We start from the raw sequence: 15,213 nt of genomic DNA on the forward strand, positions 1-15,213 counted from the left end.
TCGTGAGTTGAGTGTAGCGCGGTTGAGCTACTCGTACCTTGTATTTCCGGGGATATTGTTCCCCGTGTGCCTGTATTTTGTTGACGCTATCCAGCGTAACGGTGTCCTACGGAATAAACTCTGTATTCGGTGATTTACCCTCCTGCGCCTGACTCCTTCAAATCACATTCTCACAATGACTCAAATGTAAAATGTCAGAACTACTTTATTACCATTATTAATACAACAGTAGTGATCTACTCCATGGACATATTGGGCCAAAAAACACCAACGACTAATTTGTCTATTACAGAATTAGAATGTAAGGATGGTTGTTGCTGCTTTATTTCCTCAGTGAAGTTGGCTTTTTTTTTTTTTTTTTTTACCTCATTCAGAAATACTGTATAACATTATGTCCAGTTGTCACCACTGTAACGTCATTGGCTGAGCAGTGCGTCATTTGGGGTTTGTGGCTAGAGGTTTAACAGTACAGACTCCACCATGTACGGACTCGATACATCCCAAATGGTACCCAATTCGCTATATTTAGTGCACTACATTATAACCATGGCCCATAGACTCTGGTCAAAAGTGGTGCACTATATAGGGAATAGGGTGTCATTTGGTACGTCGGTAGTGTCAATGCAATTCAACCACATGCCGACAGAGGGCGTAAATAATCCGATGTTTAGAATAACAAGAAGACCTGAGAGCCGGTCAGAGGGAGTAGATACATTTCTGAGGAGGACTATTGTCCTCGTGGATCTGAACTGACTGGACGTCTGACTCTGGATAAGTGAAAAGGGTTTGAGAAAAAAAATCAATCTTGCCCACTAAAGGGAAAGGAGACGCATTGTTACATAACAGCTCCTGATGTCGGATGCATAGCCAAATGTGACATAATATAATATAATATGCCATTTAGCAGACGCTTTTATCCAAAGCGACTTACAGTCGTGCGTGCATACATTTTTGTGTATGGGTGGTCCCGGGGATCGAACCCACTACCTTGGCGTTACAAGCGCCGTGCTCTACCAGCTGAGCTACAGAGGACCACATTACCCAAGCACTGTATCAATGTCCCCAAAAAAGCTGTGCTTCAAAAAGTGTGACATAACACAAGTTCATTAAGATGCAATTGCTGTAGGGGTTAAATCCCCTTCAACTGGCAACACCAAACCAGGATATTACATGTCCTGGTTTGGTGTTTCCAGTTGAAGGGGATATTACATGTCCTGGTTTGGTGTTTCCAGTTGAAGGGGATATTACATGTCCTGGTTTAGTGTTTCCAGTTGAAGTGGATATTACATGTCCTGGTTTGGTGTTTCCAGTTGAAGTGGATATTACATGTCCTGGTTTGGTGTTTCCAGTTGAAGGGGATATTACATGTCCTGGTTTGGTGTTTCCAGTTGAAGGGGCTATTACATGTCCTGGTTTGGTGTTTCCAGTTGAAGGGGATATTACATGTCCTGGTTTAGTGTTTCCAGTTGAAGTGGATATTACATGTCCTGGTTTGGTGTTTCCAGTTGAAGTGGATATTACATGTCCTGGTTTGGTGTTTCCAGTTGAAGGGGATATTACATGTCCTGGTTTGGTGTTTCCAGTTGAAGGGGCTATTACATGTCCTGGTTTGGTGTTTCCAGTTGAAGGGGATATTACATGTCCTGGTTTAGTGTTTCCAGTTGAAGTGGATATTACATGTCCTGGTTTGGTGTTTCCAGTTGAAGGGGATATTACATGTCCTGGTTTGGTGTTTCCAGTTGAAGTGGATATTACATGTCCTGGTTTGGTGTTTCCAGTTGAAGTGGATATTACATGTCCTGGTTTGGTGTTTCCAGTTGAAGGGGATATTACATGTCCTGGTTTGGTGTTTCCAGTTGAAGGGGATATTACATGTCCTGATTTGGTGTTTCCAGTTGAAGTGGATATTACATGTCCTGGTTTGGTGTTTCCAGTTGAAGGGGATATTACATGTCCTGGTTTGGTGTTTCCAGTTGAAGTGGATATTACATGTTCTGGTTTGGTGTTTCCAGTTGAAGGGGATATTACATGTCCTGGTTTAGTGTTGCCAGTTGAAGGGGATATTACATGTCCTGGTTTAGTGTTGCCAGTTGGGTTGACTGGTCGGGCTGGAACTCTGAGGTTCCTATCTTTGAGGTTCCGCTGTTGGCCTACATGTGAAATAATACATGAAATGACTTGCGCTACCTAAACAGGGATGTAACCACCAAACCAGTGTGTTCTGTCCTGGAGCAGGGCAGGTGTAAATATCATGTCATGCGTACAGTGTGTTAATGCTAAGCTAAGCTAATAACAAGCTGTCAGTAAACTGACCAGGTTAAATTAAGACAGCTGTTTGTTAATGATAAGCTAAGCTAATAACATGCTGTCAGTAAACTGACCAGGTTAAATTAAGACAGCTGTTTGTTAATGATAAGCTAAGCTAATAACATGCTGTCAGTAAACTGACCAGGTTAAATTAAGACAGCTGTTTGTTAATGATAAGCTAAGCTAATAACATGCTGTCAGTAAACTGACCAGGTTAAATTAAGACAGCTGTTTGTTAATGATAAGCTAAGCTAATAACATGCTGTCAGTAAACTGACCAGGATAAATTAAGACAGTGGTCTGTTTATGCTAAACTAAGCTAATACCATGCTGTCAGTAAACTGACCAGGTTAAATTAAGACAGCTGTCTGTTTATGCTAAGCTAAGCTAAAAACATGCTGTCAGTAAACTGACCAGGATAAATTAAGACAGTGGTCTGTTTATGCTAAACTAAGCTAATACCATGCTGTCAGTAAACTGACCAGGTTAAATTAAGACAGCGGTCTGTTTATGCTAAGCTAAGCTAATAACATGCTGTCAGTAAACTGACCAGGATAAATTAAGACAGCGGTCTGTTTATGCTAAGCTAAGCTAATAACATGCTGTCAGTAAACTGACCAGGATAAATGAAGACAGCGGTCTTTAACTTCACCGCTATATTTATTTACACATGTTGTCACTACATGGCAGGTATAGTTCTGGCGTGACATGACAGTTACACCTGCTGTGCTCCAGGCAATACTGTGCTTATGGAGCCTTTATGTATGCTATATAGAGCCTTTAAAAGTAGAAATGTGTTTAAAATTAGACTGAAGAACCAACACTTTCACTATAAATCTCTCTGACCAGTTTGCGATCTGAAGGAAATTCCTTCTATCTCATGAATTTCACTAACCAATTCCTATAGGTCTACATCACCATTACTCAACTTAGAACTAGTATGACTGTAGCGTCTCTCTCTCGTTCATTAGGATCTCTGAATGTCTATGACTAGATGTGACTGTAGCATCTCTCCCGTTCATTAGGATCTCTGACTGTATGAACGTAGCGTCTCTCTTGTTCATGAAATCAAATCACATTTTATTGGTCACATACACATATTTAGCAGATGTTATTAAATCAAATCACATTTTATTGGTCACATACACATATTTAGCAGATGTTATTGCGGGTGTAGCGAAATGCTTGTAGATTAGGATCTCTGACTGGCTATGACTAGTATGTGACTGTAGCATCTACCCCGTTCATTAGGATCTCTGTCTATGACTAGTATGTGACTGTAGCATCTCTCCCGTTCATTAGGATCTCTGTCTATGACTAGTATGTGACTGTAGCATCTCTCTAGTTCATTAGGATCTCTAACTGACTATGACTAGTACGTGACTGTAGCATCTCTCCCGTTCATTAGGATCTCTAACTGTCTATGACTAGTATGTGACTGTAGCATCTCTCCCGTTCATTAGGATCTCTGTCTATGACTAGTATGTGACTGTAGCATCTCTTCCGTTCATTAGGATCTCTGTCTATGACTAGTATGTGACTGTAGCATCTCTCCCGTTCATTAGGATCTCTGTCTATGACTAGTATGTGACTGTAGCATCTCTCCCGTTCATTAGGATCTCTAACTGTCTATGACTAGTATGTGACTGTAGCATCTCTCCCGTTCATTAGGATCTCTGTCTATGACTAGTATGTGACTGTAGCATCTCTCCCGTTCATTAGGATCTCTAACTGTCTATGACTAGTATGTGACTGTAGCATCTCTCCCGTTCATTAGGATCTCTAACTGTCTATGACTAGTATGTGACTGTAGCATCTCTCCCGTTCATTAGGATCTCTGTCTATGACTAGTATGTGACTGTAGCATCTCTCCCGTTCATTAGGATCTCTGTCTATGACTAGTATGTGACTGTAGCATCACTCCCGTTCATTGGGATTTGCCACAATACATTAGTGGTTGCCATATTTGATAAAAGCATTCACTCATAACTTCCATAAATACGTCTAGAGTGACTAGAGTAACATAAGTACCTTGGTCGTTTGATGGTCTGGAGATAAGCTAATGCCCAATTGGAAAGAAGCAGTCATGTCATGTGATGGTCTGGAGATAAGCTAATGCCCAATTGGAAAGAAGCAGTCATGTCATGTGATGGTCTGGAGATAAGCTAATGCCCAATTGGAAAGAAGCAGTCATGTCATGTGATGGTCTGTAGATAAGCTAATGCCCAATTGGAAAGCAGCAGTCATGTCATGTGATGGTCTGGAGATAAGCTAATGCCCAATTGGAAAGCAGCAGTCATGTCATGTGATGGTCTGGAGATAAGCTAGTGCCCAGTTGGAAAGCAGCAGTCATGTCATGTGATGGTCTGGAGATAAGCTAGTGCCCAGTTGGAAAGCAGCAGTCATGTCATGTGATGGTCTGTAGATAAGCTAGTGCCCAATTGGAAAGCAGCAGTCATGATGTCCCAAAAAACGTTCAAGTAAAAATATGATGAAAGTGTAAACAAACTGGGTCAATCCACACAACCAAAGTTACAAGCTATATAGAGACTGAGCTCAATCAATGATTCATAGACCCCTGTGTTGTTGATTTCCCTCCCCCAAACCACTGTTAATTATTAAAGAAGAGTTGTAGTAGGGCGTTTTATTGGTAGCCATCTTGGTGCACTGCGTTTTACCCAAAAGGCTCAGACTTTCTGTTTCCATCTACGCGGGCCCGGCACCCGTGTCTCACTGGGCCATGGCTCCAGCGGACCTGCTCTCACTTGGGGCAAAAGCCAGGCAGGCCACTGGTACTTTTCAGCTATATAACAATGGCTAACTGTGTGGACTTTAACACCTTCTCACAAAGCAACTGTTTTGATGATGCAGAGGTTGTTGATTCTTCTCTTCACAAGTCCTAACTGTCTTCCCTAGCTATGGAAACACAACTTGTAACTTCTCTAAAGGGTTGAAGGCTCAGCCTGGTAATGAGGTGAAGTGTGGCTCTGAATAAATACAAGTAAAGGCAGTTTGAGATGAGTTAGACAAAAGACATCAAAACACAAAAGGTCAAAAGACATCAAAACAAAGGTCAAAATACATCAAAACAAAGGTCAAAACACAAAGGTCAAAAGACATCAAAAAACAACGGTCAAAAGACATCAAAACACAAAGGTCAAAAGACATCAAAACAAAAGTCCAAAGACATCAAAACACCAAAGGTCAAAATACATCAAAACACAAAGGTCAAAAAGACACCATAAGACATGAACAACAATGAATAAACAATCAGCAATCATTTCATAGATGATATGTCTGTGAGAATGTCTGTGATTGCTAGAAGGAATAAGCATAGGCCTAACTATCCGAATAAGATGAAGAAATGATATGGTGATATCTTTCCCATTCTGGCCTGCTGAGACATTGACTGGCCTGGGCCATACAGTATGAATCTCAACATAAGACTCTTGAGGACTGAAGAATCTGACAGGCTTTTTTGAGTGTAATAAGATAACCTAAGGAATCTTAGACCTAAATCTCCTCCCTTAAGACCATTGTCTGTTGTGTGTCAGTGGGTGGTAGTTCCTGAAGTGACAGCAGGTAGCAGGTCCTCCTTGCCCCACGGGTGTCTGAACAAAGCCTGTCTTCATATCACAGTGGCCGGGGCTGTGATTCTCACAGACGTGGGCATGGTTTATATTAGCCGTTACCTAGCAACGGTGAAACATGGAGAGCGAAACAGCATGCGTTTGGCTGCAAGCCTGTAATTAGTGGTCCTGTTTCTGTCTGCTGCCCAGAGGAGCGCCAGATTACTCACCAACTACGGTCTGGCTATCCCCAAACTAACACAGGAAACCACTCTCTAAGACAGTTTCTTCTCTCTCTCTCTCTCCCTCTCTGGAGTAGCTCCACTTGTCATGGTTGTCTTTTAGATGTCAGTGCATGGATACAGTGGAGGTTTTCATTTTACATTTACATTGTAGTCATTTAGCAGACGCTCTTATCCAGAGCCACTTACAGTTAGTGAGTGCATACATTTTCATACTGGGAATCGAACCCACAACCCTGGCGTTGCAAGCGCCATGCTCTACCAACTTAGCTACATGGGGCTTTCAGTGCAGCAATGGATTCAGTGCTCAATGCAAAGCGGTTAGAACTATCCAGGTGAGCAAAGTGGTTAGAACAGGGGTCTCCAACCCACGTTACTGGAAGCCAGGGGTCTCCAACCCACGTTACTGGAAGCCAGGGGTCTCCAACCCACGTTACTGGAAGCCAGGGGTCTCCAACCCACGTTACTGGAAGCCAGGGGTCGCCAACCCACGTTACTGGAAGCCAGGGGTCTCCAACCCACGTTACTGGAAGCCAGGGGTCTCCAACCCACGTTACTGGAAGCCAGGGTTCTCCAACCTTTTCTAGCATGAGAGATACTTTTAAAAAATTAAACATGTCGCAAGCGACTAATTTTTTTTATATCTTTCAAATAGACACATTCTTCTCTTCTCCTCTACCCTGTAACTCTTCCCAGGGTCCTTAGTGTACAAGAGAAAGTAGTGCACTGTTTTCTGTCAATTTACCTGTTACAATAATGGTTAATAAACAACTGTAAGGGGGGCCCTATAAAGTCTGTTTAGTATTTTCCCAAATTATGTTTTCTCAGTTAAATTATTCCTGGTTTTAGATGTTTTCACTCTCAAAATTACAATTGGTTGAATGTGGCCCAACTGGACTATATGTCCTCATAGAACAGTAGAATATCTGAACTAAAGTGCAAAACATGAAGTCATGGATCATTGTACCATCCAGATTTTACCTCAAATAATAAAATAAGTGTCACAAATTTTACACACACAGTAGATCATTTAAAGTCTTTGTAAACTGTTAAAAGGGAATTCTGAAAAACAGCATTCAAATAACATTTTTCTATTGACGTGGTTTTATGACTGGATTTCTGAACAGCTCTCGAGCATAAAGTGTCCCATTTCCCTCGGCACAGTAGTTATCCCTATGTATTTTTGATGTGGTTGAAATAATGTGAACCAATCTAAAACATGGAGAATACCTACCAATCATTACTCCCACCTGTCTCACTCTAGAAAACTGCTACCTGGACACAGAGAACTTAACGAAGGTTGACTTGCGCACAGAACAGATCTACCACTTCTTAGACTTGCTTTCAATGACAATGAACGATCTATAACTCATTTTCTATGTGAATTTGGTCGGGGCGCCCAAAAAGTTCCATATTGCAGCTTTAATTTATTGACTTGGTATAAAAAGGGATTTGTCCTAGCTAATAAAACTATAATAGGATACACCAGAATTGTTTGAGATATGTATTTTTTTTATTAAAAGACCAACAATACAGATACAAGTATGATGCATCATTGAGACAAACATTTCCTATGCAAAGAAAAAAATAAGGATATATCTTTATACAAAATGACATTAAAATATTTGGAGCATAAAAGGACAAACAACTAATACACACAATAGTATGGGGGGACACAAGAACAACAAGCAATACAACTTGAAGAGCAGATTAAAAACATTTCTCTTTGCTAATAAAATATATTCTATCAGGTAAATTCATTTACTATTGGATTTCCAATGGTCCTATAGGACGTTGAATCTGTGTTCGGTTCACATGGACACTTGGGGACAGCTTTACAAAGAGCAAATCTCTTTCTCCAGATCGGTAGATACTACTTTTTCTGAAATGTCCTTGTAGGACAATGTACACGGAGAGCAGTGAAAAACAGTGATACAGTGTACCCTCATACACACTTCTCTGTGTCACTGTAATGTTAACGGCTAGCACCGTTGGGTTAGCATCAATGTAATGTTAATGGCTAGCACCGTTGGATTTGCGTCACTGTAATGTTAACGGCTAGCAGTTAGCACCGTTGGGTTAGCGTCAAGACAGAAGCTTGTGCTTGGTCAAAGCACGTAAGTAACTAAGTGCTGTAAGAGCCCATGTGCATGGTTCAATTCCCTCCATCTCTACCAAGCACCACCATACATTAAGGTGGTAACAAGCACCGCAATACATTAAGGTGGTAACAGAAACCTTCAAAACCCAGCCCCACTCCTCATAAAGACAAAATGGGCTGCATCTGGAATGGCACATAGTGCACTACTGTTGACCAGCGCCCAATGGGTTGTTGTGCACTACGTAGGGAATAGGGTGCCATTCTGGACAGTGCAGTCTTTAGTGAGGGGATTCTAATAACAAGCGGTACTGTCGGTCAGTCACTACAGGGAGATCTGATCTCACCCTACTTCCCTTCTGTCCTGCTCTAACCCAAAACCATCAGGACCACAAGGGTCATATTCATAGACACACACGCACGCAGTTACATTTAAGTCATTTAGCAGACGCTCTTATCCAGAGCTACTTACAGGAGCAATTAGGGTTAAGTGCCTTGCTCAAGGGCACATCGACAGATATTTCACCTAGTCGGCTCGGGGATTAGAACCAGCGACCTTTCGGTTACTGGCACAACGCTCTTACCCACTAAGCTACCTGCCATCCCAGTTAGCAGACTTAAATCCTGCATTTCATAAGAGGGGTAGAGTATTCTAGAAAGTACTGACTGACAGAAAGGGGACTTGGTCCTACTATGTACATAGCCCGACCCTGGCAAACATTTCCCTTAAAAAAAAAACAAAAAAAACAGCTTTCCTCAAAATGGTGTCCTCTCCACCGAACAGCAGTATGTCTCCATAGACGTGCACAACATTGGGAGCAGAGCATATAATGCTATACCATCCCCTTTCTACAAAAATACTTGGTAGCAAAATAGAATCTACATTACAAAGAAAGAGAGCGAGTGTGAAAATAAGCATGCATTTGACTTTTTATAGATGTATATACACACACACGCGGTTTGTTTTGAGAGAGTAGCACCCCCTGCTGGATATGAGTGAGTACTACGCCAGTGAAACGGTGATGAGAGACAAAACTAATCCTACAGACTGTGGTACAGGTTGAACACTTACTCACAGTGCTCTCTTCCAGGGGAAACCATGGAGTCCTAGAAATGTGCAGTTTGAGACGGTATCAGCCAAGGACGGGGGGCATGGCAACTGGTGTGTGTGTGATTAGGCTAGCTAGATTTGACAAGTGATACAGCAACTCTCAGGGTTTTCACATCAGCACCATACTCTTGCATGGCGTTTCATTACAAAATACAAAACACTACACTTCTGTAGTAAAATAGAGATGAGGAAGGAACACTCCTGTATCTACAGTCCAGGATACTTCGCTTAATCCTAGGTTCTGAGAACAACAGCTGACTGGCAACACTTAGCAATGCCCATAAGCAGTCAAGTCACTTTTCCAAAATGGACACTAGGAAGCGCCCCTTGAAGTATACGTTTACCTATATAAACGATTGGATCAACTATTCCCAAACTTGATTGAGATTTCTTGTAAAACGTAGGGGGCAACGTCGCTCAACACGGCCATTGCCATGACAAAAGTTTGTCAAGTTCTAATTTTGTCATATGCTATGGATAATCACACCACAGTTTCAGATGGATGTTGGACTAGTATTTTAGAAACACACTTCTATATCAAACTCCTCAGACAGTCTGAGAGGATATCTGGGGGGACAGTTCAAATCCACAACCCAATGGTCTCTGACGAGGCGGGAAGGAGATTTGGAGCGCTTCCAAAAAGACGGATTACAAACCCGAGCTGCACTGTTCCAGGAAAAACTGGAGAACATGGAAACCCGCCCCGGGGAATGGGCAGACAGGAGAGCATCTACCCCACCTAAAAGCTTCTTACTACATTTCCCTTTACACACTACTCAGAAGTGGCAAGGGAGGAACATATTTCATTCCGACAAATTCATATATTTTCAATCAGCTAACAATGGGCGGCGTTTTACAATTTTGCACAAACCCCCCCCCCCCCCCACCAACAAACGCCTAACCATAGAAACAAACTCAACTGAAATGTGTAAAACTTCATGTTCTTCTAGCATGCTATATAAAAAGCAGTATCACTCGCCGCTCCAAAAATACCCGATCGAATAATTATCTTGCACCTCTATATAAACACATGTACAACTAACTACACAATGATAACCCAAAAACAGAAAAGAAACGGAGGAATCTCATGACTTAAAAACCTCCCATGTTACAGCGCCGTTGGCACTGGATGCCGACATATTAAACATGTTCAATAAAAAAAATGGCTAATGACAGAGAGGATGACAACTCAGTCCTGTTTTAATGCACTCGCCCCCTTTTGCCACAAACATGTAAAAAAAAAAGTGCTACCAACAGTTGGTGTGGAGGGGAGAGTATGTTGCAGACGAGGCTTGGGCTTTCTTAGCCTACAGGCTCTTCTTCCAAAGACTCAATGCCTGCTGAAATCTCTCATCCTTTAGTTTATTTGTTCACGGTCTGAAGTCTGTGTTTTATTCACCCGGTGCTGTGACAGAGAGGGTGGGGTGGGGAGTATTCCTACGACACGCTGGAGCAGCGGATGCTAGGGGAACCCATTTGCATGAGCACCTTGTCCAGCCACTGCAGTGGGCCGTTGAGGTGCAGCTCGATCCAACAGGGGGTGCTGGTCACCGTCTGTCGCCTGGGTCGAGGGACCGAACAGGAGGAGACATAAAGAAACAAGAGGTTAGTTCACTGCAGTACACAATCAACTAGGATCTTTATTCTACCTGTATATCACAGACAATGACATCCATTTTCTTGTAGGTTTTCAACACAGTTTGTGAGTTTTTTTTAACAAGACTATCCTTTGACAACACCTTGTTTTTAGTTCCTTACCACTCTATCGCCATAGTGTTGTCCATGGCAACTATTAACAACATAGTCATATTATACTACTGTAAATCACACAACTCAAAGATTATCCTTTTCAGTGGGAGGAGGTCATTAGGTAATAGCCTGGTCGAGATGTCTTTGTGCTGTTTTGCCAACTCCTTAGATCTGGAACCAGGCTAGAGCAGACTGGGCAGTAATACTACAGTGATCTGGAACCAGGCTAGAGCAGACTGGGCAGTAATACTACAGTGATCTGGAACCAGGCTAGAGCAGACTGGGCAGTAATACTACAGTGATCTGGAACCAGGCTAGAGCAGACTGGGCAGTAATACTACAGTGATCTGGAACCAGGCTAGAGCAGACTGGGCAGTAATGCTACAGTGGTCTGGAACCAGGCTAGAGCAGACTGGGCAGTAATACTACAGTGATAGAAGTCAGTAGTGGGCTGTGTCTGAAGAGACAAGGAGACACGACGTCCCACCCTGGGACAGCAACACAGCGGCCACACTCTCTTCCCCCCTCCCTCCACCTCCCTCCCTCCTACCCTCCCGCCCTCTACCCTCCCTCCCTCTCTCTACCCTCCCTCCCTCTACCCTCCCTCCCTCCCTCTACCCTCCCTCCCTCCCTCTACCCTCCCTCTACCCTCCCTCTACCCTCTCTCTACCCTCTCTCTACCCTCTCTCTACCCTCCCTCTCTCTCTCTTGCATTCCATCCCCCTTACACAACTCCCTCTGTCTCAGTCCTGTGTGCACTGGGCTGAGCTGGTCTTTTTTTTAAATAGTGGAAACACATGAACACTTTATCAATGGCTGCTAATGGAAAACGTCTGTACAACTGTACCTACGGCATGTGCTTGAATTGTTAATTAAAACTAAATATTTGAGTGAGAAATTGCACAGGGGAAATAATAAGCATAGCTGGACACCACACTACTGTAACCTAACCCTGCCCCTAAGGGTTGGACACCACACTACTGTCCCCTAAGGGTTGGACACCACACTACTGTCCCCTAAGGGTTGGACACCACACTACTGTCCCCTAAGGGTTGGACACCACACTACTGTCCCCTAAGGGTTGGACACCACACTACTGTAACCTAACCCTGCCCCTAAGGGTTGGACACCACACTACTGTCCCCTAAGGGTTGGACACCACACTACTGTCCCCTAAGGGTTGGACACCACACTACTGTCCCCTAAGGGTTGGACACCACACTACAGTAACCTAACCCTGCCCCTAAGGGTTGGACACCACACTACTGTCCCCTAAGGGTTGGACACCACACTACTGTCCCCTAAGGGTTGGACACCACACTACTGTCCCCTAAGGGTTGGACACCACACTACTGTAACCTAACCCTGCCCCTAAGGGTTGGACACCACACTACTGTCCCCTAAAGGTTGGACACCACACTACTGTCCCCTAAGGGTTGGACACCACACTACTGTCCCCTAAGGATTGGACACCACACTACTGTCCCTAAGGGTTGGACACCACACTACTGTAACCTAAGGGTTGGACACCACACTACTGTCCCCTAAGGATTGGACACCACACTACTGTCCCTAAGGGTTGGACACCACACTACTGTAACCTAACCCTGTCCCTAAGGGTTGGACACCACACTACTGTCCCCTAAGGGTTGGACACCACACTACTGTCCCCTAAGGGTTGGACACCACACTACTGTCCCCTAAGGGTTGGACACCACACTACTGTCCCCTAAGGGTTGGACACCACACTACTGTCCCCTAAGGGTTGGACACCACACTACTGTCCCCTAAGGGTTGGACACCACACTACTGTCCCCTAAGGGTTGGACACCACACTACTGTAACCTAACCTTGAACCTAAGTGTCTTCACATGCTGAGTTGTGTCTGGACCGGAGTCTCTGGCTCTGCTCTCTCTCCTCCTGTGTGTGTGTGTGTGTGTGTGTGTGTGTGTGTGTGTGTGTGTGTGCGCGCGCTGGGGATCTTCCCGGTGGAAAGCTACCACTGGCTCCCAGCACAGAAGCCCCTGGAGGCTCCCCCCTCTCTTCTCCAAACAGATGAGTTAGACTACAGCATGGAAAAGAGGAGGACAGGAGGGGGGAAAAGAGGAGGACAGGAGGGGGGAAAAGAGGAGGACAGGAGGGGGGAAAAGAGGAGGACAGGAGGGGGGAAAAGAGGAGGACAGGAGGGGGGGAAAGAGGAGGACAGGAGGGGGGAAAAGAGGAGGACAGGAAGGGGGAAAAGAGGAGGACAGGAGGGGGGAGAGGAGGACAGGAGGGGGGAAAAGAGGAGGACAAGAGGGGGGAAAAGAGGAGGACAAGAGGGGGGAAAAGAGGAGGACAAGAGGGGGGAAAAGAGGAGGACAAGAGGGGGGAAAAGAGGAGGACAAGAGGGGGGAAAAGAGGAGGACATGAGGGGGGGAAAGAGGAGGACAGGAGGGGGGGAAAGAGGAGGACAGGAGGGGGGGAAAGAGGAGGACAGGAGGGGGGAAAAGAGGAGGACAGGAGGGGGGAAAAGAGGAGGACAGGAGGGGGGGAAAAGAGGAGGACAGGAGGGGGGGAAAAGAGGAGGACAGGAGGGGGGGAAAAGAGGAGGACAGGAGGGGGGGAAAAGAGGAGGACAGGAGGGGGGTAAAGAGGAGGACAGGAGGGGGGAAAAGAGGAGGACAGGAGGGGGGGAACTGACAGCTCCCTTTGATACAGCACATGTGTGTTTGGCTGAAAACAGAGCGGTGGGCACAGCCAGGCCTGTTTCTATGGGGAAGAGAGGAGGACACCAGCCTCGTACGTTCCATCCCCATCTCGCCAGCTTACATTCTGTTTCACTACACAGATACAGTCTGGCCACGACCAGATTCAAACCGACCAATCAGCATCCTCTGATCATCTGTGGGGGTGGTTTAGTTGATCAGGACAATGAGAAGCGTCTGTAGTGGAAAATCATAACAACAATGGCTGATCTTGAGGTTAGTGTTGCTATAGCAGCAGTTGTATCAGAACAGGAGGGCAGAACTTATATGAAAGAACAGCAAATAACTGCATTGAAGGATTTTCTCAGTCTTCTCCCTACTGGGTTCGCAAAGCGCTTGATTTACCAGCTAGCTCAGTTTGAATCTGGTCGTATCCAGAATGTAAGCTTGCGAGATCAGGATGGTTCGTACGAGGCTAGCGAGATACAGGGTCATGGCCTAGTCAGACACTGGAGACAATGTGGAGAGGCTGGGGGGGGAGGGGGGTTGAGCATCGTTACTTAACTCTGCACCCCTCAGCCATCCCACATAGTTGGTCTATTCCTGAATCAACTAGTCAGCTAATCAGGTGGGAGCATGGTATCGACTACTGACAGGGGTGACTCCGTTTAATACATGAAACCTTCATTGTATGAGAGCTGTGGACTATGGTTACCTGTACTCTGCTCCCCAGCCCTTGACGAAGCTCATGCGGATGGTGCACATCCTGGTGAGCTGGTAGACCGCCTCGAAGCCCTGGTTCACCGACTGGGCCAGCAGGGCAGCAAACTCCTGGTTGTTGAAGATCTTCAGGTTGCAGCCTACGGAACCGTCACACAACTGTCAGACAACCATCCGACAAAAGTTACAGTCAGACAATGAATGAGGTGTGTGTCCAACGTGTGCTGGTGAGTAACGACAGAGTGCGAGTCATTGTGGAAATTAACCTACTGTGCGTCAACTTTTTGTCTCTCACACACACACTCTCAGCTCTCACCTGGTGGGATCTTGCAGACAGTGGCGGGGTGCCAGCCGTAGCGCTGGTTACAGTTGGGGCTCTGGACGAAGATGGCACTGTCGCTGAGGCACTCTGCAAACACCTCTCCTCCAATGTAGTACAAACGCACCCCTCTGCCTGCAGACACATACAGACAGAACCATTAATCTAGGACTACAGCCACTGGGGAGTCCACCCCTGGTGTACACACAGACGTCCATTCCCTGACCTAACCCCTACCACCCCTGGTGTACACACAGACGTCCATTCCCTGACCTAACCCCTACCACCCCTGGTGTGTACACACAGACGTCCATTCCCTGACCTAACCCCTACCACCCCTGGTGTGTACACACAGACGTCCATTCAATTCACTTTGAACAATGATGACAATGAACATGTGATGTATATCTA

At 45.0% G+C, this 15,213-nt stretch overlaps 1 protein-coding gene across 1 annotated transcript in view; it reads right to left on the reverse strand.

Moving 5' to 3' along the window:
- Positions 1–10,510: 10,510 nt before the first annotated feature.
- LOC311111713 (mothers against decapentaplegic homolog 3) overlaps positions 10,511–15,213 on the reverse strand; it is a 37,063-nt gene continuing 32,360 nt past the window's right edge. Inside the window, exons 6-8 of the mRNA XM_084154519.1 lie at positions 14,800–14,937; positions 14,479–14,623; positions 10,511–10,888 (exon numbers count right to left, since the gene is read on the reverse strand). Of these exons, the coding sequence (XP_084010645.1) occupies positions 10,765–10,888; positions 14,479–14,623; positions 14,800–14,937 (407 nt within the window). The 3' untranslated portion in view covers positions 10,511–10,764. The remainder of the gene's footprint in view (positions 10,889–14,478; positions 14,624–14,799; positions 14,938–15,213) is intronic.

This window comes from Coregonus lavaretus (assembly GCF_964263955.1).
Source record: "Coregonus lavaretus genome assembly, chromosome: 37".
Classification (NCBI taxonomy): Eukaryota; Metazoa; Chordata; class Actinopteri; order Salmoniformes; family Salmonidae; genus Coregonus; species Coregonus lavaretus.